This window comes from Corythoichthys intestinalis, chromosome 9, assembly GCF_030265065.1.
Source record: "Corythoichthys intestinalis isolate RoL2023-P3 chromosome 9, ASM3026506v1, whole genome shotgun sequence".
NCBI lineage: Eukaryota > Metazoa > Chordata > Actinopteri > Syngnathiformes > Syngnathidae > Corythoichthys > Corythoichthys intestinalis.
The window spans coordinates 8,108,941-8,132,895 of record NC_080403.1 but is presented as its reverse complement, the minus strand read 5'-3'; the positions used below and the strand labels follow the sequence as shown (position 1 = coordinate 8,132,895).

Below are 23,955 nucleotides of genomic sequence, written 5' to 3'. Positions count from 1 at the left end.
CCCTTTAATGGGTCATAATGGGAGACCTTACCTTGTTACAGGATTCATTTTGAGGGTGGAGTTACTGAATTCTCATAACAAAATTTACATACTCATGTCACATCCCATTATGTATCTAATATTGTGCTGTGGAGAATTGTATCATCACTGTTGTGGCAACAAAGGTCCTTTCAGCATATCCATTCCATACAGTATTTATTGTTTTACTTTTATATTGCAGGTCAGCGTGCACTGGTTTATTTTTGCATTCAAAAGGGTCAAGACATAATTTTAATGGTGAATATAATAGAATAGAAATTCTTTATTGTCATTGTGCAGAGTACAACGAGATTTTTAGTGAATTTCAGTGTATCTAGTTCGTGCAAAAGGGGCTATACATGTGGCAACATAAGACTGCTTATCATGTGTTTTTGTGTTAAATACTCACAGTACAGAGTGTGTTCCTTACATACATACTCGTTAAATTTGTTCACTGTCCACATTTAACTGAAAAATGTATCTTAAATATCTTTCCTCATGGAAATGAATGGAAATTAATTCATTATGTGGTTGTTTTAAGTCCACATCTCATTCTCTTAGTTTAATTTTGTATGTGAACTTTAACTGAGAGTGGCAGTAGGCATTCATTCATTTACCGCACATCTTATTCTCACGTGAGTGCTTCAGCCTAACCCAGCTAACTAGTGCGCAGGGCCTGTTCCTGTAGAAGACCCACGGAAGCATGTGGTGAACATGCAAACTCCACACAGGATGACCAAGATCAGAACTGTGGGGCAGCCTTGCCAACCGCTAAAATAGCAGGCCGCCGGCAATAAGCAGCTTAAGGCATTTTTAAAATAGATTTCTCTTTTTGATATCTGTATGGCAACCATACAATAATCAGATCTCAAATATTATATACTGTAACGTCAAAACAAAAATTAACTGAACGACAGTTTATACATCAAAAACGTAATGATCTCACTGATATCTCGAGCAGGGTATCCGCAGAGTTTTTAAAAGTCTAGAAATGTCTTAAATACAACAATTTGAATTTCGGGGCTTCAAAATGTCTCAATTTCTCCTAAAACCCAGCAAAAGGTCTTTAATACGATTTTTAATGGTCTTAAAAATCGATTTATGTTACGTTTATTTAGAACATGCATAAACTTTAGTCTCACTTTTAAATGTTTCGATTTTTGAGGACGTCAAAACCTCACTACAAAGCGGAGCTACCTGTGCTGCCTGCTCATTTTCCTCCAACTCTTTTTTAATGTTTTTTTTGCCTTAATATTGATGTGAAACGGTTCTTAAACTGTATTCAATATGGTCATAAAAAGTCTGTAATTTGGCCGGTTGGAACCTGCAGAGACCCTGTCAAGGCAACGCTGTATGTGAAACAGAAGATGATGTACTGGAAGAACAAACGATCTACTGTGTCACTGTGCCTTTCAACATTTGATTTCAACCGAAAGATCAGCGTAACAAATCTGATTTTACTGGTGACTTTCTGACCACATGACATACTGTATTTATGAAATGCGATCTCATGGAGTTTCCCCATATGTTTGCCTCAATAGCTGGACAACTTGGACGAGCAGGCTGCACAGATCAGAAGAGAGTTGGATGGTCGTCTTCAGATGGCTGACCAGATTGCACGGGTGAGATTGTCTTTGTTGTCTACTACGTTGTTGAAAAGGTGTGAGCCTATACCACCCACATAAAGCAGGCCCGCTATAATGTGTACGCCCACTTTAACCCACTAATAAAGCCAGGTGCATCAACAGGCATGCTTTGTAGCCCGTCTCTTCCACCGGGGCTGCCTTTAGACCCGCAAACCGGGCCCCCGACACCAGCCCCTAGTCAAGACCAAAAAAGTCCCAAGACCCAAGTCACAAATGTGCCAGATTAGACCAATCATTTTAAAGCAATAGACGACATCTTGTATTAATAAACCTCATGTGAAATACGGTGGCACAAAGTATGCAAATCATGCCTTTCTTAGACCTCTGATAATGGAGAAAATCATGTTTAAACTCCAAAACATGACAGCTAATAAGCACATTGTGTGACGAACGTGACGTTAATCACACCATCCGCATACAGCACAGAAGAAAATAGGCACACAATCCTTCTTTATTTTTGTTGTACTTGTTCAATCTGTCGCTGTTTTTTTTCTTTTTCTTTCTTTCACAGTCTGAGATACTTGCATTTGATTGGCTAAAATAGCAGACAGTTTGAAATCCCTGACAACGGCTATTTTTTTCCTGGAAGGAGGAAAAAATAGCTTTTATTTTTTTATTTTCCTCCACTGTTACATGTTGGGAAAAAAATGAAATTTGAATGAAAGGTTGTTGTTTTTTTTTATCCCTTTAACTTTCATCAGGCATTGGCATTCAGGTCCAAAATGCTCTGGATTTGGAAATGCTCTGCAAATGATTGCCCAGGGAGACTCCACCTGTATTTTATGTATTTTCTCTTATCAAATAGAGGGCTTTGACAGTAAAACCTGCTATTAGGAAGCTATTAGTCATCTGTTACCAGTAAACATGCTTTTATTGACTCTTTTTCAGGGAGGCAGGTTCCCCAAGTTTGTGTCGAAGGACATGGAGGCGATGTATATTGAGGAGCTCAAGTCTTCAGTGAATCAGCTAATGGCCAATCTGGAGAGCATGCCCGTGTCTAAGGGTGGAGAGTTCAAGCTCCAGAAACTGAAGCGAGGGCACAACACCTCCATCATTGACATGGGCCAGGAGGATGAAAACACGCTGTCAAAATCTGATGTGGTTTTGTCCTTCACTTTGGAGGTAAAGTCATTTACATAGTGTTATTGTGTAGTTGTGTTTTAACCCAAACAACACAGTCTATGTAGGTGAAGGTTAAATGGCACTCCAGAAAACATCACTAATTACCTGTTCACAGTTTTTCCTCAATTGCTTTGGTACGTTTCACAGATCAGAATTGAAATTCTCAAAAATACTTGTTAATCCTCACAACATGTCACACAAGTAGCAAAATAACATGGATTACTTGCAAAAGCCAGTTTTTTTGGTCAAAATACTTACTTAAAAATGTTAATTTCTGTGTCAGTGAACATGTCTGTGCTGTTAGGATGACAAGTCCTTGTTTCATTGTGTACAGACAAGACAGTCAAATGGCTTAATCGTGCTCTCAATTGAACAGTTACTCTTGCGGAAGGCTCTGATGCTGAATACGTTTTGAGTAAAATTGCAAATTACACCTTTGTATGTGGGAGATTGATTGCATTAGACTGGAAAAGATTCAGTTTATACCTTTACTGTTATTACAATTTCTTGACAGACCATGTGATACCGAGAGCAAGAGATAGCACCGAGTACCACAAAGAAATAAAACAAAAGCAAAATTAGAAATGTGAACATAAGACAAACAGCACAACTCAACTTTGAGTGCTACAAGTCTGGATTTTTTCCCCCAATCTTTCTACACATCTTGACATTCCTCCCAGTTGGGCAACACATTTTCATCCACGTTACAATGGGTGTCCTCTCTTGCTATACAGCGTGGAAAGAATCTTCTTGAATGACTTATCCAGCCTGTGCAGGCATCTGCTGTGATGTCACTGCATTTTGCATTCATGGTGTGAGGCTCGCTATCATACACTTGTCATCTCCATGTGGGGAAAAAATATCTTCTCTGGGATTGAGGATTGGGGAGTATGGTGGGAGGAACTCCATTACCATTCTGTTGTGGGTTGCAAACCATTCCCTGGTTATGTCGTAGTGGTGGAAACCCACATTGCCCCAAAATATCACAGATTTTGGCAGGTTAAAATAAGTTACGTAAAATAAGTAATGAAAATGCTTAGAAATAAGCACACACATATTGACATATTCTGACATGTTCATGCATTTTGCATGTAAAGACTTACGCAATGAAGTAATGACTAAATGTTGTGGGTGGTGAGACTATTCAATAGAGACCCATGATCATCCATTATGACCATCATAGAGGATGCAACTGATAATGTAGGAAACGGCAGAGCATTGTACAAAATCATTTGCATGGATGCACAAAAACATCTACAACTTGCTCAAAGGAATGAGAAACTGCTTTTTTGATGTGCACTAGTGATGCGATGTTGTGAGGAATCAACAAGTAGTTTTGAGAATTTAAAATTTTTAATCTGAGAAACGTACCAAAGCAATTGAGAAAAACTGTAAAGAGATCCTGTAGCTTTTTCTGAACTTTTCTTGGTTTTAACACGGTCCAACCCTGATTCTCTTGTTAAAATGCTTTATGGCTACATAAATTACAGTATTTGTTAGTAGGGTGCCTCGGTGCAACATCAACTATTGGTCTATGAATGTGTGCTTGAATGTGAACCTCATTGCATCAACTTTACTGATGTATGTTTTCCCCAAGCGGTTCTCTGAATTTGATAAAGCTACAAAGTCGATATTTAGTGGAGATCAGACATACAGTATTTCACTCATAAATACATACTTGAACAGAGAGCTTCAAAACTGTTGATCCCCGACGCTGTGCTTGTCTGCAAATTTACCGACATCATGTTTAATGTGCCTCCAGTAGTCATGACACAAAAAAAGTAAACTTGGCTAACGTCGGCAAGTTGATGGGGCAAATCTAAAGCTTGTTACTGAAGGGCTGTAATGAGATCGTTTAGCAGTTTTAAAACCACAAAATCCCATTTTGAAATTTCTGAAATGCCTTCAGATGTCCCTTGAAGGTCCCATGTTCAAATATATACTTGTATTTCAAAGTCAAGTTCCCTTTTGTAGGGTGTGTGAAGAATCTTGTGATGTGGATGGCCTCCAAATAATGTAAACAATAAATGCTGCATGTCTGGGAATTGGGACCAGCCTTCCATGTTATGGACTTTGAAATACAACCTCCCAAAGATGCTGCCCTTGAATTGGACCTCGGTTTTTATATGAATTCCATATAAATAAGATATGTCCACCTATCAGCCTTTTGTCAGAAATTTGACATTTTAAAGGCCACAGAACCCCAGTGGGGGTCAAGGAAAAACAATACTAATTAACTTTTAGTCATGTCCGTTACCCGAGAGCAGAAGTATACTAATGATTCAATAATAGTGTAAAGAAGAGACTCACATACTCGATGCAGCAATTTGATTTGAGAAGACATGATGCAACAAGGATGGACCGTCAGTAAGTTCCATGTAAAATCAATGTAAGAGAAAATTTGCTAGTGATGCACCAGATATTCAGGTGGAACGTGACTAAAAGGGTGTTTTTGGTTTAAGTTTTAACCAAAATAACACAAAAGAAACATAATGTTTTGATGGCATAAACTGCAAACTTTTTTTTTTTTATTTAAACTTGTGCTAAACTTGCTGGCCAATGTAATTCAAGACATAGTTTAGTAAAGCCTAGAAAAAAATGAAGGGGGGGACCAGACAGAGTTTGCAGTGCATCCTGTAATATTTTTGTGCTTAATAGTCCAGTATCAATATGAATTATGACGCTACCTTCAGCTGGCTCTTTATCGTCAACAAGCCAGCAGCTCATGTTCTTACTTGACTGGTTATATTGGGCCCTCGAGGTCATAACGCTCAATTCCCAGTTAATGCCATTTGGCCCCAAAACAAGTTTTCCATGATTTGTTATATACTTCAGACAGATAAATCCCCTTCTTCATTTCACTTCATTTTATTTTTCAAAAATATGTATGCATATGTGTAAAAACAAAAATAATGTGAAACACCCGTATGTATTTTCTGTAAAGCACATTTCCTGCTATTTCTGTGCAATGAAAGACGTAGCCAACTTACGTGATTTCAACTTTTTTTAACTTATTTTTTATTTTTTTAAATAATGTTGCCTTTTCTTTTGTGATGCATGCTCCTATTTTGGCGCAGGAAGCATAGAGCAGGTAGGACTTCCACATGCAAGTGAGAGCGCATGTACACACAGAGAAGAACGCATTTGCTCCCAAGAAGAAGTCGTGCAGCCGAGTGAGAGAGAGGGGAAATATTAAAGCTACAAGCTTGCGTACACATTTGTTGCTTGTGAAGCATCCACAGAGGCAGCACCTGTATATAACACCTTTTGTACTGTAGGAGTGTGACGAAATATCGAAATGGTGATATATCGTGATACTTTGTATCCCAAAAGGTTATCGATATTCTCCTGCCAAGAATTGAGGTATCGTTTTAAAAAGGTGTCAATGTCTAAAATACCAAAAAAAATGAACCAACAAATTGCTACCAAAATCTTCCACCATAATAGTGTCTCAGTTGTCTCTAAGGCTGCATTGACGGTGCTCGACGCCCAATCCATTTAGACAGGGAACGTTCGTTCTTTCGAAACCAGAGCATTCACAGTCATTCTGTCCGATTTTCAGGGCATTTACAGGTCACTTGCTGTTCATTTTAGGGCATTCACAGGTCATTTTCTGTTGCGTTTGAGTCACTGCCTTTACATTTGGGTGATTCCCAGGTCACTTCCTGTTCTGTAATTCAAAATGAACATGAAGTGAACCATAAAACACCCCCAAATCAACAGGAAGTAACTGAAAATAAACAGGAAAATGACCTTAAATGGCCCAAAATGACCTCATTGTCTGGCATTGGCTGCCACTGACAACCATAGACGTTCAGTCCGTTTGAAGTGGGAGGGGTGAATGGATTGGACGTCTACAAGTGATAAACTCATTCCATTTCACATCAGAAGCTTGTTTTTCTGTTTATTAGTTGTTTGTAGAATATCCTAGAATGATTTCCTGACCAATGTATCGATAATCGTTGTATCGCCATATCGTCAGACCATCGTTATCGTGAGCTTTGCATCGCACATCGTATCGTATCGTGAGGTACCAAGAGGTTCCCACTCCTATTGTACTGTTTATTGTGCATTTTCATTTGTGGTCAAATACTTGGGGCAAGTTTATGTGATTGTTTTTGATTATGTTCAGACGCTAACTGATAAATACTAATCGTTTGTTTGGATTATTATTGCTGTATAACCAGCTAGTTAGAAACATACATTTTGAATTGCTTTTATTTAAAATGAAACTGATTTAATTTCATTTTTATTTTAGTTTCATTCTGCAAGTGTTGATGTCATGAGCAGCTGAATAAAGCCAGCAAACCACTCAGACGTCTGACATCGTCATTTCGGCGCTTAGCTCGCTGTCTAGCTAGGACTTAGCGTCAGCGTCTTGGAGAGAACAGTACAATGACATAGAATACATAGCCCTTTTCACACACACATATGACATGACGTGGGATTTACTCGCGTCATTGCTTTCACGCATGCAGAGATGTCCCGTGAATGACGCGGGTTGAACAATTTTACACACTTGTCCCGTGTTGCCCACTGGCTCTCTCTGTGCTGGGAGGGCATGACCCGGACCCGGACATGACATCATTTTTGTTCGGCATCGGCTGTCACAATGTTGGTCAAATCATGCTCGTGCCCAGGCAGTCCTAGAAAAGGGTGTCGAGGTATTAACTTGCTGGGCACCATTCGACACCTCTGCCACTCTTGTTTTGAAATCCCCTACAATGTGCTGGTATTTGAGTGTATTTTTTTTGTTGTCTTATCGGCCCTCTGCCTACCTCTTAGTATGGTATTATTGATCCCCGTCGACCTACTGTCACGGACCCATTGTGTTATTCCCCCTTTTCCGCGATCGCATGTATTTTTGTTTGTATTTAATAAACCCTTGAACGCTTCCCTCCCTTGTTTACTGCTTTGAGGTACAACCTTGTTTCCGCCGTAGCGGACCCTAACATCGTCAACAAAAGAAACCACACATTTCCAAAGATGGACGATGGACTCTCTTCCTCTGCTCTACGATCCCGTAGCAATTTAATTTCGTTATGTTTTCAGTTTAATTCAGCTATTTTCAGCTTGCTATGTGGATAATTGCAATGTTTGTTTACCGCTTTTTGTCTTACTGCGAAGAAAGAGGAAGTGAAGGTGGGCCCGCCATGATATTTATGTCATCAGCTATCATGCTGTGACCTGGGAATTTAACGCCTGCTTTCATGCACAAAGTCCCGGCAGCGTGATATCCGTGTCAGTCGACCTGGGAAATTCCGCGATATTCCCGGTGTTTCGGAGTGTGTGAAAGGGACTTATGTTTTTGCATAGTTATTTTGAAATTTTGGAGGTATTTAGGGGTACTTGATTCACTTGCGTGGAAATTCTGGTTACGTCACCAGCATAGCAACGGAACTCGTTCGTAACCTGGGGATTACCTGTAGTTAAATGTTTGATTGATGGAATAAAATATGCCAGCACGTCACTCAAGAAGAAACGAGGGAGCTCACATTCATACAATTTTGGTAGAGTGCACAAAATAATCCAGATAAATTTGAATGGAAAAAAGAAGTCTCCCAATTTATTTTTGTGTTTTACTTTTTGTCGTTGGTGTCCTCTTTTTTGGTTTTGGGCCCCCCAAAAATTAATGTTGGTGCAACCGTAACATTTGCATGTAGCCAATATGTAGTTGTCTGAATCAGAAGCCATGACGACTCCTTATCTGCTACAGACTGATTTTAGAAACAGACAGCTGACTTCTTCCAGGTGCGAATAACAGCCTGACACTTGACATAAATCTCCCTTTACCTGCTCTTTAATGCCAGGTATGACTCATCTTGTTATCAGCTTGTCTGAGACCAAGTTGCCAACTAGGAACGAGGAGTCATCACAGCTAGTTCTTCATAATGCAGAGCTATATCCGCTCTGGGTGCGCCATGTGCGTGATGCAACACTTTTTTTTTCTGCAACTCAATGCCAGAGTCTGCGCATCTTTGTGATACATGGTGCAAAAAAATGAATGCAGAGCAATTTTGACGCTGACATATATGCATGTGTTGACTGTTGTGTGTCTGTGTGTGGGAGGGATGGTGACAGCTCCAGAGAGCCCAATTATGTTGCATGCTGTTTACTGTCTAACTGTCTATACAACGTCCTAAATTCCCTCGGAAATCTGCCAAGAATATCTTTTACTCTTCCAATTGAAATATGATTTAATCTGGAGTGATCCTTTTGATGTGTTCCACGCAGCCATTTGTATTTACAGATTTTATTTGATTTTCACAGTCCCGGATCATATAATGTATTTGTAGGAGTACACTGTTATATCTTCTGGCATTTATGTAACTCAAATGCTAGCCCGTAGGGTGCAGAATTCCACCATGAACAAATAATGAAGTGTTTTAATGCCAAACTTTGCAAATTACTATTTAAGCACCCACTGCACACTGTGTAACTGCATGACTGAACAAAACTGGCATGAAGATTAATTGCTTGTAAAATAAGAAGTTAATAAAAATGTCAAAAAGCATGCATATTAATCTATTGTTTAAATGAATATAGTTGTATTTAGAACTCCTGAGAAACAATCAACGCTCCACGGTAGATGTAAATATTCTGGTTGAGACGAAAATACAAATAAGAAAAGACACTTAGAAGACTTTATGACTCCAGCAGGAGAAACAAGTGGCTTTATTTACTCTTTACTTGCTGTATCTTTGTCCCCGATGACCTGCCGCGTACACTTTCTGTATCTTGCTGCAATAACTCTCCTCATTGCTTGAGGTGTGCATTAGCCTTGTGCTAGTGCAAAACATCTCATAAACAACCATTGATGAAACTCTCCTTTGAGGAGGTAATAAATTAAAAATTTAGGTAATAATTATATTTCCAATGGCAAAGCCTGCTGCGAATGTAAGCTGGATACAACCAGTGTTTAAATAAAGCATGCATTAATCGCAGAGTGTTTTGTCTCTTACTGTCACTTTGTAACACTCCCCCTTGCTTTTTTAATCACATGATTTCAGAGGTGTTGAAGGCCAGCCATGAAACGTCAAAGACGCTGCGTGAAAGACTTGCTTAAGGATTTAAGTATTCAAAATCCACATTTCTTCGTCATGTGTTATGGGAGCACTAATTTTGTTACACCAGTTACCACTACTAACTTTTCAGGATGCTCAAATTGTCCCCACCAACTTTTAAGCCACAAGATTCGCATTATAAAATGACTTCAGTTATATGGGTAATTTAAATTGTCTTCCCATATATTGGAAGTGTAGAACAGACCCTACCATTATTAAGTGAATATTTTCGTTATGTTCAGACTTACATTTAGACTTACATTTATGCATTTTCACTTGATTTATGTGCTGGTCCGTTGTTTTTCCCCTCAAACCCACATTTGATTGGCTGAATACTTGACCTTCCGCCACCCAAGATGCACACGCACACTCAAACATCCCCGCCGACAAAAATACAACATGCCGTCTCTTCCACCCGTTTCAAAGAGGAAGGATATTTTAAGTTTTTTAAGAAAGCACAAGCAGCTGTAAGTAATGTAAAAAGACGTCAATGTTGTGGAGGTGGGGGAAACACCACTAATTTTGCTACTAAAAGTCGGACCTGCATCAGAGTCAGCATCACATTAATCTGTGTGAACTTGCTAACTTGCAAAACTACTGCAGTTAGGCCAGCCTCCACAAGGAACAACGAAGTCAAGCTAGCCGCCATTTAGATCAATGTTTGCATCAGAATTACATTAGAGTACTTTGGTTCGAGTCTTGGTAGTATGCCTCGGATGTAGATAGGTTCTTGGATATCTCGTTTTTTTTTTAAATTAATTTTTTTCCCAAATCACTTTAATATTACTGTTAGTTTTGTAATTGTTTAGTTTGAGTCTAGGGTTGCTTCAGCGTCTCCCAGAATTGGACGCATTTTTTGATAGCTCCCTGTTTTTTAAATAAAGGGACTTTCACTTCAAAATGTTTCTTTAGTAGTTTTTGCAACACATGCATACACATGAATGTTCGTAAAAGTCAATAGAGATTTATTTTGCATTGATCATTTAGCCTATCAATTAAGATTCATATTCATATTCGTAAGAAATGTAGCCCTGACCCCAGTTCACTTAATCTGTTTGGTCTTATTAATGTCCCGTCCCCAGCAAATGGTATATGGAGAGCACTTACCCCTATTTTTCGGACTATAAGTCGCACCTGAGTATAAGTCACGCCAGCCATAAAATGCCCAACGAAGAGGGAAAAAAACATATATAAGTCGCACCGAAGTATAAGTCGCATTTTTGGGGAAAATTTACATGATAAAATCCAACAAATAGAACAGATATGCCATCTTGAAAGGCAATTTAAAATAAAAATACAATTGAGAACAATATGCTGAATAAGTGTAAAGTAAAATAATGTACATGATGCATGAACAACGAAATGCGAATGTACTGTCCTCACCAGGATGCTTTGGCTCGGTCCTGGCTATAAAGCTAGCTAAACTCCCAAATGACGATGCTGGACGTCCGTATAATTTGCTGACTTTATTTTGGCCATCGTTATGACACCATCATTTGAAGAGTGAAACTAAAAATCGAAGTAATAAAAATCCATTTTGTCCTCGATACCAAACATGTTCGCATCAACGTAAATAAATGGTAATTAGCTGCTATTACAGCAATGACACAAACGGTTAGCATGCAGAAAAGATGATACACACAGGCGGTGCCTCTGTAGAGTTATTTTACAAGCATAAACAATGAACGTAGGTTCGCAGCCGTGTTTCTCTCTCTCTCGCCCACTCTCTCAGACGCTGCGTAGCTGTCCATCTTCTTCTGGCTTGTGAGCACTCTTCTTCGTGTAGACAAGTGCGAATACGCCCCCACTTGGGCGTGAAAGCGCGACAAACTAAAAGCATGCATTTCAATATAAATAAGTCAATAATACAATTGAACACGCATTGCCAAAGGCAGAACACGAACGTGGCCATAGCTATTAAGAGTTATTCAGACAACTATAGCATAAAGAACATGCTAACAAGTTTACCAAACCACCACTGTCACATCAAAACACCAAAATAACATGTGAAATGATATAATAATGCATCAATAATTTCACACATAAGTCGCTCCTGAGTGTAAGTCACACCACCAGCCAAACTATGAAAAAAACTGCGACTTATAGTCCAAAAAATACGGTATATAGCACATTTATCTACATTGTTAAAGTGTACATGCAGGCTTTGCATGCAACACTTTTATGTGGTCCCTACCAACGTTGAGAACAAACCTACGCTCTTGGCCGACACGCATACACACTGATAGACTCGGGCATAGGTGCATGTAATAATGAGTATTAATGGCGCCACGAGGCTCGCATTTGATTGGCTAAATACTGGCATTGATTAAATGTATGCCCCCCCCCCCAAATGGTGGCCTAAATAGTGTTTTTTTTATGTACGTTTTTGATTACTATCACACGTCAGAGAAAAAAAAAAGTTTTCAATTTATTAAAGGTGTTTTCTTCTTCTCTGTTTTCTTCTTCTAATTATTCAAATTTTGCTGTTTGTTGACAACACTCTTCTCTGTGGTTTCCTCAATTTACAATAATTATCTATTTTTTCTTCTACAGGGTCTTTAAATCACTGTGAATAACTAGTGTTGAAGTTAAATATCCATTATAACTGACTTAAAACTGACTTTAAATGACTTAAAGGTGTGAATGGTAACATGGAATATATGCTCACAGGTGGTGATCATGGAGGTGCAGGGCCTGAAGTCTCTGGCTCCTAACAGGATTGTCTACTGCACCATGGAAGTGGAGGGAGGAGAAAAGCTCCAGACTGACCAAGCAGAAGCATCCAAGCCAACGTAATACAGACACGGACACACACCCACTCAGTTGGGATTCCTCAAAATAAGAAGTTACTTAATATAACGTAATAATGTGACTAATATGAAGTTATATTTTTTTACATTGTAATATCACTTTCATGAATTAATACCTCTCTAGCATTGCCAATCAAAACCATTCATTAATTTCTTTGTCAAAGCAAATCTTTTTAATGCGCCTTTTTTTTTGTTTTTGTTTTGGCGTTGAATAGTTTTTACATTTTTGCAAGTCTTTCTGAAAATAAAATTAAAATACAAGGCTGCTACAGCTGCTGGGAATCAGTTTCAGTGTAAATAGTGCCAAAAGAATGAGTCAAAATGAGATTGGAGCACTTTGTGTTTCCACAAAAAGCTGCGCCCACTAAAAATCACATTGCATCGTACTAGTGTTTACCCAGAAATTACTTTCTGGTTGGTATACTGTTGTCAATTTAAACTAAATGAAGATGTTCTACAGCCACTAAGACACTTTGCTAGACAGGGTGGGTGTTGATTGCGATCTTAAATCCTGCCAAGTTCAACTTTTAAGATGCCTGGTGTATAAACAGCATAATTTATTTAGCACAAGCGTCAGGAAGATAGATTATTATTGTCAATGTGTGTCGATAAAAAATGTGTTGTCTGACCTTTTTTTTCTTTTATTGTGCAATTATGCTTCAGATTGATCACGTCAAAAAACAGCATATATTTTAATAATTTGACTGTCATATAATTGACTTCCTTTCTTAGGTAAAGTGAAACTTTCTGCCATCCAGCAGTAGATAGCGTTCAAGGCGATTAAGTCTCTTGAGTTGAATCTGAATTGAGTCTTGAGTTAGAATGCCATGGACACCGACCTCTGGAGTTAACTGTGTTGTGTCTTTCAGCTGGGGGACCCAAGGGGACTTCACCACCACACACCCTCTGCCTGCTGTCAAGGTGAAACTGTTCACTGAGAGCACTGGAGTGCTGGCACTGGAGGACAAAGAGCTGGGAAGGGTAAAAAAAAATACATTTATTCAACTCATGCAGAAAGTTTTCAAAAACATTTCTCAAAAGCTTGTGGAAAAATGTTACAGTCCAACGCAACTAATAGATGGTTTATGCTTCTGTGTCGGGCTGACGGCGTAGTTGTGGCGTCGACCCTATGCCGTCGATGAGCATTTGAAGCTCTACGTAGAAGTGATGCATTGCACTGTAATGCGATGCCCACTCACTAGGGGGGTGTATCCTTATCTTTGTGTGGTTTCGCGGGCTTTCGCGGGGCGTCACACTGCAACTTTTATGGAGGCGAACTTATTTGTCACGAAGGTTTTTCAGTGATTTCTCGCTACAAATTGCTTGCCATTTAGCAGTCCTTGTCGTTTTTCGAGGAGGGATTGAAAAGATATATTTCCTTACTTTTTCAATGATTCTTTCCTCGACCTGGTCCGTTTCTTTTCTTTCGTTTCTTGTTACGACAACAGAAAACTGGCTGGACTATTCCTGGTAACTATGTTGACCGGAAATAGCAATGACGGAAATGATGTCTTGTGTGGGTGGCTGAGTGGTTAGCACGTCCGCCTCACAGTTCTGAGATCAAGGGTTCAATCCCAGGCTTCGGCCTTCCTGTGTGCAGTTTGCATGTCCTCCCCGTGCCTGCGTGGGTTTCCTCCGGGAACTCCGGCTTCCTCCCACATCCCAAAAACATGCATGGGTAGGCTGATTGAGCACTCTAAATTGTCCGTAGGTATGAGTGTGTGCCTGAATGGTTGTATGTCTCCTTGTGCCCTGCGATTGGCTGGCAACCAGTTCAGGGTGTCCCCTGCCTGCTGCCCATAGTTAGCTGAGATAGGCTCCAGCACCTCTGCGACCCTCGTGAGGAAAAAGCGGCATGGAAAATGAATGAATGTTTTGTGTGGACCAATCACAGTCCTTGCCATTCACGTAGTCAACGCATCACCGTAACGTGTAATTAGGATTCTTGGGAGGCACACCTCAGGCAACGGCGTACGCCTTTGTTGGTGTAGCTATGGAAAGACTTGCAGTTCTTAAAAGATAAATGTTCGTATGAGTGATAATAATTTGATATTCAAACTAGGGCTGTCAAATGATTAAAATTTTTAATCGAATTAATCACATCTTAAAAATTAATTAATCGTAATTAATTGCAATTCAAGCCATCTCTAAAATATGCCATATTTTTCTGTAAATTATTGTTGGAATGGAAAGATAAGACACAAGACGGATATATACGTTCAACATACTGTACATAAGTACTGTATTTGTTTATCATAACAACAAATCCACAAGATGGCATAAACATTATTAACATTCCTTCTGTTCAAGGTATCCACGGATAGAAAGACTTGTAGTTCTTAAAAGATACATGTAAGTACAAGTTATAGTAATTTTATATTAAAACCCTCTTAATGTTTTCGTTTTAATAACATTTGTAAAATTTTTAATCAAAAAAAAAAAACTAGTAGTTTGCCGTTGTTGACGTCGCCGAGCAGTGACCTCACTTCGGCTTCGCGTATACTAAAAATTGGAACGATATACTTTAACTACTTAAGATAGTGATTGAAATTCGCCACAAGGTAGTAGCGAGTTTTAAATTACTTAGAAATCAAGACAATGAGTGTGTTTTGTCCCTCAACTGACACCGTACCTCCCTGTTTTTTTTTTGTTTTTTTTAATGGGTCTATTGTGATTCACGTTCATTTGAGTGCTGGCTTCACAACGTACGAGACCACTTATAGTTTGTATATTGTGACTAAATATTGCCATCAAGTGTATTTGTTGAGCTAAACAAAATGTTTGAATAGAGTTTGACCAAAGTCTGAGTAAGTTTTATGTGTATAGTTGTGCATAGCTATTTTGATTGAGAATGTCAGCTTTTATTTTTGTGAACGTTATTTTTTTTAGGGATAGGAATATTATTTTTGTTGTGCTTTCACTAAATAATACTTATGTTTGTCGTGAAGGAGTTGGCGAAGCTTATGCCAATAAACGGCGCGGTCCAATGAACACCTGTGTCCACTGCCTTTCTCTGCCTCTTAGCTCTCAATGTGCAAAAAACGGCGTCATTGTAATCTGTTTGAGGCAATACATGAGCGGGTCATTCCGTGCATGCATTAAATGCGTCAAATATTTTAACGTGATTAATTAAAAAAAGTATCACCGCCCGGTAACGCGATAAATTTGACAGCACTAATTCAAACCCCTCTTGGTGTTTTTATCTTAATAAAATTTTAAAAATTAGTTTAACTAGTAGGTCGACATTGTTGTTGACGTTGTTGTGCACTCTGGGGGGTGACGTCACTGGGCAGCGCTGCCGTACTTCTACAGTTCGCTACATAAACACTTTTTCGGTTCTGCCCTTTCAATTTGAACCCGAGCGGAAAAGTGACGGGCAGGACAGCACTGTTGATAGTTCACAAAAGGAGCAGCAAAAGCAATCAAATGAAAATCTCCAGCGGGATTCGAATCCACATTTCCCATGCAACAGACGTGCACGTGTAGGACTATACTTCCGCGGGACATGAGAGTCGTGATTTTCCTTATAAAGCAATTGCAACCCTACATGCATTGTCTGTCTGTGCGGTAAAACCTGAAAGGGAAACGCAACTGAAAAGAAAGCGCGGCTGGCTTGACCACGGAATTAAAAAACGCGCCTCACTTCAGACAGCAAGCAGACAACTATAACATAGGGACTGCGTAAAAAGGTTTATTGAACACCCAAAAAAAGTCGCGATCGCAAAAGGGGAGACACAAAAAGGATCCGTGACAGTAGCATACTTGTCAACCCGAGGACGTTGGCAATCTTACAAATAGTGACATATGCCCTTACAAATTGGTGACAAATCTTACAACGCTGTATATAGCGTGCAATATGAAACAAAAATAAAACTCAATTTTTTAAAATAATATGAATTGATTGGCAATATTGTAACTTATAACCTGATGCAATCAAAGAACAATCGATCTTCAGCTACAACATGATTACTAAAATTTAACAGTGACTTTTGTTATAATTATATGTAGCACTTTTGGCAATTTCTATCATGTCTTGATGGCTGCACTTCATGGCACTTCAGCTTTCAATTCAGTTTGACTTGAAGGTAGTTCGTTAGTGTGTCCAATTATAAATTAAAAAGGTCAATTGATTAAATTAACTTACCGATGCAATCTTTAAGTCAGGGAACATTTCTTTTGCTAATTCTGAGAAGTGATCAGCAATAGTTGCAGGCAAATTGTGTTTGGCAACAAATTGGCGGAATAAAATCTCCGTTTTCATCACTTTTCATTCTGCAGACTTTTATGACCAGTGTTGGTAATCTTACTTTTAAAAAGTGATTAATTACAGTTACAAATTACTTCTCCCCAAAGGTAATTGAGTTAGTAACTCAGTTACTTGAATGTAATCGTAATTAGTTTCTTGGCAAAGTATCTGGTGTTACTTTTCATGTTTATTTTTTCATTCCCCCCCCCCCCCCCCCCCCAAAAACCCCCAAAACATAGTAACCTTTGTGAACTCATTTAATGTTGTGAATCAACTGTTAAGGTTGATAAAATTGGTCCCGTTTTTGCATTAGTTCCCTTCTGTCTACTTTCAACATGTGAAAGTTTTAAAACTGTTTCATCATTTAAAGATAGATTCAAGTCAAGATTTTGCCGATTTCAGAGTATTTTAGATAAAAAGTTACTTAGGTTCGCCAGGAAGGTTCACTACAACAGAGCCTTTCTGAGAAGTCTACTGCTTTAAGATGGCGGCTGTTTACTAACGCCGCCGAGTCTGTCATTTCGCATGAGGTCTATATGAATGTGATATCTAGGCGTAGATTGTAGGCTGTCGGCTACAGTCGGGAAATATTGGAGCCATCTAGCATAGCATCGCGTTTTCTACAGCGTCACAACAATCACTCTTCTCTCTCCATGTCTCTGACTTTCCTCGCGTCATTCAACCAACTAAGTAATGAATAGTAACACACACTGTCTCGTTGCCGAAACGGTGACAAAATCCGAACGGAGAAAAAAAAACCTAATGCACGAAAAACGTAGATTTTGAACGTACGGTGTACACATTTAAAAATCAGTGCTACCTTGTACAAATTACGCCAAAACCGTACAACTAGACAGGTATGCAGTAGGTCGGGATTAATATAAAAAAAAATAAAATAAAAAACCCAAAGGAAAACTGTGGTGAGAGGCAGACAAACAAGGCAATGATCCAACTAACATAGGGTGACCAAACGTCCTCTTTTGCCCGGACGAGTCCTACTTTCACGCAGTATCCTTGTTGTCCGGGCGGGTTTTATAAATTCATAAAAATGTCCGGTTTTTATGATTTTTTTTACGGGACCAACTTGAAGAGAATTCCTCTGGCCGCTAGGAGGCAGCGCTTGCCTGCGTTGACGTTGCTCCTACTAGTAGGGGTGGGAGAAGGAGTAGATCTTCTTCTTTTTTGTTGGCAGTTCACTCTTTGTTTCATGGGGAATTACCACCATCTACTGACGGTTTGGCGAGAGCTCAGACAGTAAGGAGTTCAATAAGAAGTTCTAAAAGACACCTTTCTGTAAGTTTCTCCTGTTAATGTCGATCACGTGTCTTCTGTTGTACATAGGGTTATATGTGTACACAGAGATGCAGTATATTGTATGAGTCTTGTAATTGTTCAGCGGTAGTTAGTGGTTGAATGCTAGTATAGCTAAATAGCTGTGTTGCTTATGAGTTTTTTTTAACGATAAATACGTATATAATGGCAACTGTTGACTTCTATCGAAGATTTGTACTGGTGTAATCTGTAAAATCCCGTTTGTTGTCGCATCTTTGCGCTGCTGATGGTAGTAAACTTTTATAGCAAAGTCTGATTTTGCCTCGGCTCCCATATTCGCTAATAAGGTAGCAATCAGTGAGCTCAGCTGCGCTAGGCATTAAGGGCAATGTAGTTTTGAATTTGAACTGCTGCGTTTGGAAACATGCTGGTTTAATCGCTTGTCAGTTTATTTCAGTTATTGTTTGCGTACAATTTATAACACTGTATGAGAATAAAAATTTGTCAACGACAATTGTCGTGATCGTAATTTTAAAAAATGTTGAGTTGGCACATAGCCAACTGTGTGTGTGTGTGTATTAACTGGAATACATTTCCATGAGTCTGCATTATATATATTTTTTTAATAATTATTCTTTTATTTTTTATTGTTTGATTATTTTTTTTAGGAAGAATAAAGCCTGTTGAGTAAAAAGTGGGAGAGATACGCATCTTTGAGTGATCTTCGAGTAAAATTCAAGTATCTCGAGGCCGGGCCGAGTGTCCTCTTTTTTGGAAATCAAAATATGGTCACCCTAAACTAACAACGAAGGGATTTTCAAATTGTCAAATGGCAGCTAGTCAATATCTCGGCAAACCGCCTAACATTGCTTTAAAGACACTGCTGATGAGTGGGAATTGAATGCAGGTATGACGTTGGGAACTCATCCCACATCTCTGTAACAAAACAATCTGACCAGCAGCAGAATGCAACAAAATCATGCCACTAGCTTCGCTTGCTAGCTAGCACAGCTATTCTCCCAGTCCAAGCCAACTGTGTCATCACCCCCAGCATACATTGCGCACGTAAAACATGGCACCCTCCGTGGTCAAAACATGGCAATAACATGTGTTTCTGATAACATATTTTAGCAAAAGAGAAAAATTGTGGCTTATTGGAACCTACAAGTCTTTAAGTCTGGGGATCCCTTTAAGGAAGAAATTTTTAGCCTTAATTGCTAAAGGTACACGTACTACTGTAGTATGTTGTGATCATCTGACTATATCATTTATATTTTTTGTGATTCGCAGATCCCCCAAAATTTGTGAAGTAGGTCCCGATCAGTTGACGCGCCTTTAGTTTTAAGTCATAGAACTACGTATATAGTCTATCCTGTATATACTGTAATTCATAGGTAACACTGTTTCTTATGCTAAAAGAGTCAACTCTTGAAATCTGCTCCTTGAAAAGTATGATACAATTTGTACAAAGCTCCAAAAGGTGCCACAAATACTATAGACCAGTAAAGTAGGTTGTCCAAGGTCACCTTAACAGTGACATAGACGCGAGTGTGTTTTTTTTTTTTTTTTCAAGCCACTATACCTATCATTTAAGGTCAAATTAGTATGTATTGGTCCTTTGGGTAAGGTAGGTCTGTTGTGATATATTGGCGATTACTCTTCGGTCCCAGAAGTAGAGGTGACCTTGACTGTAACAAGGCCTTCTGATCTCCCACAGCAGCGCACACTGCTAGGAAGTCATACTTCCTCAAATCGCTTTATTGCACCAAAGAGAGATTAAACAGAGGCAGCTAGAAGCGGCGGCCTATTTCTAGTTCTCTGTTACTTTTTTGTTCACTTGCAGAACAAGTCAAATGCATAGCTGAGTGAAAAAATACAAAACCTGATATTTATTTGCTTCAAATGCAGGTTGTCCTACATCCGACTCCCAACAGCCCCAAGCAGTCTGAGCTCCATAAAATGACCTTGACCAAGGCTTGTCCCGACCAAGATCTCAGGATCAAACTGGCCATTCGCATGGACAAACCTCAAAACATGAAGCATTGCGGGTGAGTAAGTAGCTGGGCGGGTGTCAGTTTAGTAGACAACTGACTTCCTTTCCTTCGTTTCAAGTCATCACCACGGAAAAGTACAGGGACGTACACACCACCATCTGGTGGACACCAGAATGAACTTACTACTACTTTATAAACACACACACGCATACACACGCAGCATTTATACTGAATATATTGGCCTGATATAACTAATATATACAGTATGTTAATATATAGAATTAATTTGAAATAAAAAATCTTTTAATAAGACCCCTTTTTTTGCCTTTGTGTGTGCTGGACGCTTCGCCAGGTATCTATGGGCTTTTGGGAAGAATGTCTGGAAGCGCTGGAAGAAGCGTTTCTTTGTCCTCGTGCAGGTATGTTTAAAAAATAAAATAATTCACTCAGTTGGGCCCATAAATCTCGAGAAATTCTTAGCGTTTTGTCTCTAAATACCGTCACAATGTATTCAAGTCAAACAAAGGAGATGTGCTTTAACTGCTATCATTTCACTTCCATTTGCTGGAATCTACATCTAAATCACGGGAACAGAAATCACGGGAACAGAGGAGAAATTGTAAACATTTTGTATATTTTGCCTCTTGTGACTTTTTTTATTTGGGGTTATCTGTTTAATAAAATTCTAAGTTTATCTTTAAAAGCATGAAATAATCTAAATAATATTGAACACACTCCTCATAATTTATTTAAAAAAAAAAAAAAAAAAGGAAAATTACAACTTTTTCATGTACTATCAAGACTACCAATAGACTACTGCAAAAGACTACTGCAATATAATGAGAGGTAAAATCACATTTTAACAGTTGAGCTAGTCTAAAAAAAAAAAGTCTATACCTATTTTCTGGTTTCTTAAGATGCGGCTGCATTTGTTTTTCCATTACTAAGACAACAAATGAATCATATTTTTCCCCTAAATAAGCAACACAATTAACCAAATTATAAAATAACTGTTCCCTCAACATAAAATGGTCAAAGAAAGTGTACAGTATGTGGATACATTATTTACATTATGGTAAAGAGAAAATATCTTAGGTCACCACAAGGGTAGCTTATTGACTCTTTACTTTTTCATGCATTTACATTATTTTGTAGGTTTTATTATTGTCAAATTAATCTGTTAATTTTATTAAACGTAGCCTAATAAATACTGTATTTAGAACATAAACTGATGCAGCGGTCCCCAACCTTTTTTACACCTCGGACCAGTGTGACGTGGGCCTTTTTTTTGACAGACCGGCAATGTGTGTCAGAAAATTACAGTAAATATAAAATACCAAGACAGGGCTAAAACATTAAATGCAGGGAAAATAAAACTATACGCTGAATCAACCTTTTTTAACAGCGGCCTCACCTAAAATTTGACGGCAAATATCCTTGATTGCAGGCGTAATGAGTTCTTATCGAATCATGAAAGGTTTTTTTGGCTTTAGCAATACGGTTCGCCACAAGGTATGAGGCTCTCAGTGCATTCGCTTTTTGTTGATGTGGTGGCTTTCAATCATTGTTTCTGTCCTTCATTCTTGTACTTTTTCTTTCAAAAAATTCCAAAGACTTATCTATTATTCCAGGGTGCTTAATCTCTATGTGCTGAAGCAACTTTGAAGGCTTCATTGCCTCGTTTGCGAGCTTTTAGCCACATATTATGCAGAACAGACTTGGTTGTAGGCTCCTCTTCTAGCTCAGCAAGTGGCATTTTTGCCGTAAAAAAGCTGTCCAAAAAAGTCTGTCTTTCAGTCATCTTCGCTAACATTTGGGCTTATTATTTCCGGGAACAAATCTGATGCGCCTACGTCATTATGTAGGACACAAACGCACATAGATATAAAAAATAGATGCTAGCTCCAATGGATTTCAACGACAACTTCCTAGATATAATAGTAGATATAATAATGAAACTTCCAGTTTCATTATTATATCTACAGAGTAAACAGGCATATTGATGTGTCAAAAGGCACAGGAGGTTGTGGTCGTTAGGAAATTACTAGCAAATGCACTACGGAACGGTACTGGTGTTCTGCCAAAAATGTCCTACATCGGCAAAACATCTACAGTACATGAGGCGAATTTGACACTCAAAGTACTAATGTGCGCTTTCTACTTGTTTTGTTTAGATGCATAAAGGGCAGAACGTACTAAAAAAAATGCCTTAAAAAATACTTAAATGTAGTTAAATATGTACTGTATAGACCCCAATCACCAACGTCACACAATGACGTGTCGCTGTATTGTGCCGCCATATTGTCCGTCATTGTGTGTCCATGTTCTCAATGGTCTCAATTTATCGTGCAATTTATAGTGCAATTCATGAAAGCCCCGGTGCTTTCAGACGCTGTAAACTCATTGGATGTGTTGCATAAAAAGTGTTATGTGGAAAAGCTTCGGTCGATCCATTCGCCAGATCCATATTTGATGCCTAAATCGATATTTTTCGAGCCGCTGTCTTCGCCGTCTCTGCCTGACATCTGCTACCCTGATATCTACAACTATCTTGTCCACAGAAACTCAGCCTATTCTCACGAAACTTTGAAAAACTTTAAGAGCAGCACTCCAAGCAACATTACCCCGTGTGACCCTTTACTTCCAATTTTCTAAAATGGCGATAATCAATTAAAAAAAAAAAAGTTGACTGCGATGGCCGACGCTTCAAGGATAGGTGGATATTGGACTATTTCGTCAATAAAATATGCAACAACTGTGTATGCCTAATTTGCAAAGAGACAGTCGCTGTTTTCAAAGAGTTCAATGTGACGCGATATTACCAAACAAGACACGCTGACATGTACGACAACATTACAGGGAAGATACGCAGCGAGAAATTATAACAACTTGAAGCTAGTTTAATTTCACAGCAGCAGTTTTTCGCAAGTGCCTGAGTGTCGAAAGAGAACGCCACAAAGGCGAGATTGTTGAAGTTATGAATTAAAAAAAAAAAATAACAAAGCAAATGTGACACACAGAAGGGCTTGCTAAAATTTGTTTAAATATATTGTTCTACGTAAATCAGCCAAGGTAGCCCCCCACATTTTTAATATACCAAATCTGTCCCCCTTTGCAAAAAGTTTAGACACCCCGTTTAACTGATGATACGTACACGAGGCCAGCTTCTTTCACTTGGTACCAGCTAAATATTATTCAAAAAATAATGATGGCGGAAGAAATAAACATCTTGAATTTGAAACTGTATGTTGTCGGTGATTAGCCTCGCAATGATCTTAATTGTGGTTATCAGCCCAAAACCCTCCAAAATATATATTAAATGCATCTTACCAGGTATAAAATGACTACTACATAGTCTGTGGTGATCGTTTGGTGCCCAGTTTTCTCATCGAATTGCAGCAGTCCATCTCGCTCTCCTCTTCGGGTCTCTCGGAATACGGTAGAACTTCAAGTCCAACCGCCACACACGCCTTCACCATTTTGATTATTAATGTTAACGAGCAGAAAAACACGCCGCAATTGGAGGCATGTACGTAGCGGGAATGTCTAAACACGACTTGCTGACGGACAATATGGCGGCTCCAGTCAGGGGGGCGGAGTTGTGACGTCATGTGATTGGGGTCTATATGAATCAAATTAGAACGGTTTAAATACGGGATGTGACTAATGTGGTCAACAGATCAGCACTGCTTTAAAGCTACCACAAGAAAACACAGTGGTTAAAAATATGAGTTTTTTTGAGCCAATTAAAAGGTAATAAAAAAATCATAGTGAAATAAATAA

The 23,955-nt window shown here is 38.8% G+C and overlaps 1 protein-coding gene across 8 annotated transcripts in view; it reads left to right on the top strand.

The window, feature by feature from the left end:
• The window catches only part of cadpsb (Ca2+-dependent activator protein for secretion b), a 195,616-nt gene that overhangs the window by 83,286 nt on the left and 88,375 nt on the right, over nt 1–23,955 (top strand). For all 8 annotated transcript variants that reach the window (XM_057846578.1, XM_057846576.1, XM_057846575.1 and 5 more), the window contains exons 4-9: nt 1,560–1,640; nt 2,553–2,786; nt 12,521–12,642; nt 13,530–13,641; nt 20,087–20,226; nt 20,525–20,591. In XM_057846578.1, the coding sequence (XP_057702561.1) occupies nt 1,560–1,640; nt 2,553–2,786; nt 12,521–12,642; nt 13,530–13,641; nt 20,087–20,226; nt 20,525–20,591 (756 nt within the window). The remainder of the gene's footprint in view (nt 1–1,559; nt 1,641–2,552; nt 2,787–12,520; nt 12,643–13,529; nt 13,642–20,086; nt 20,227–20,524; nt 20,592–23,955) is intronic.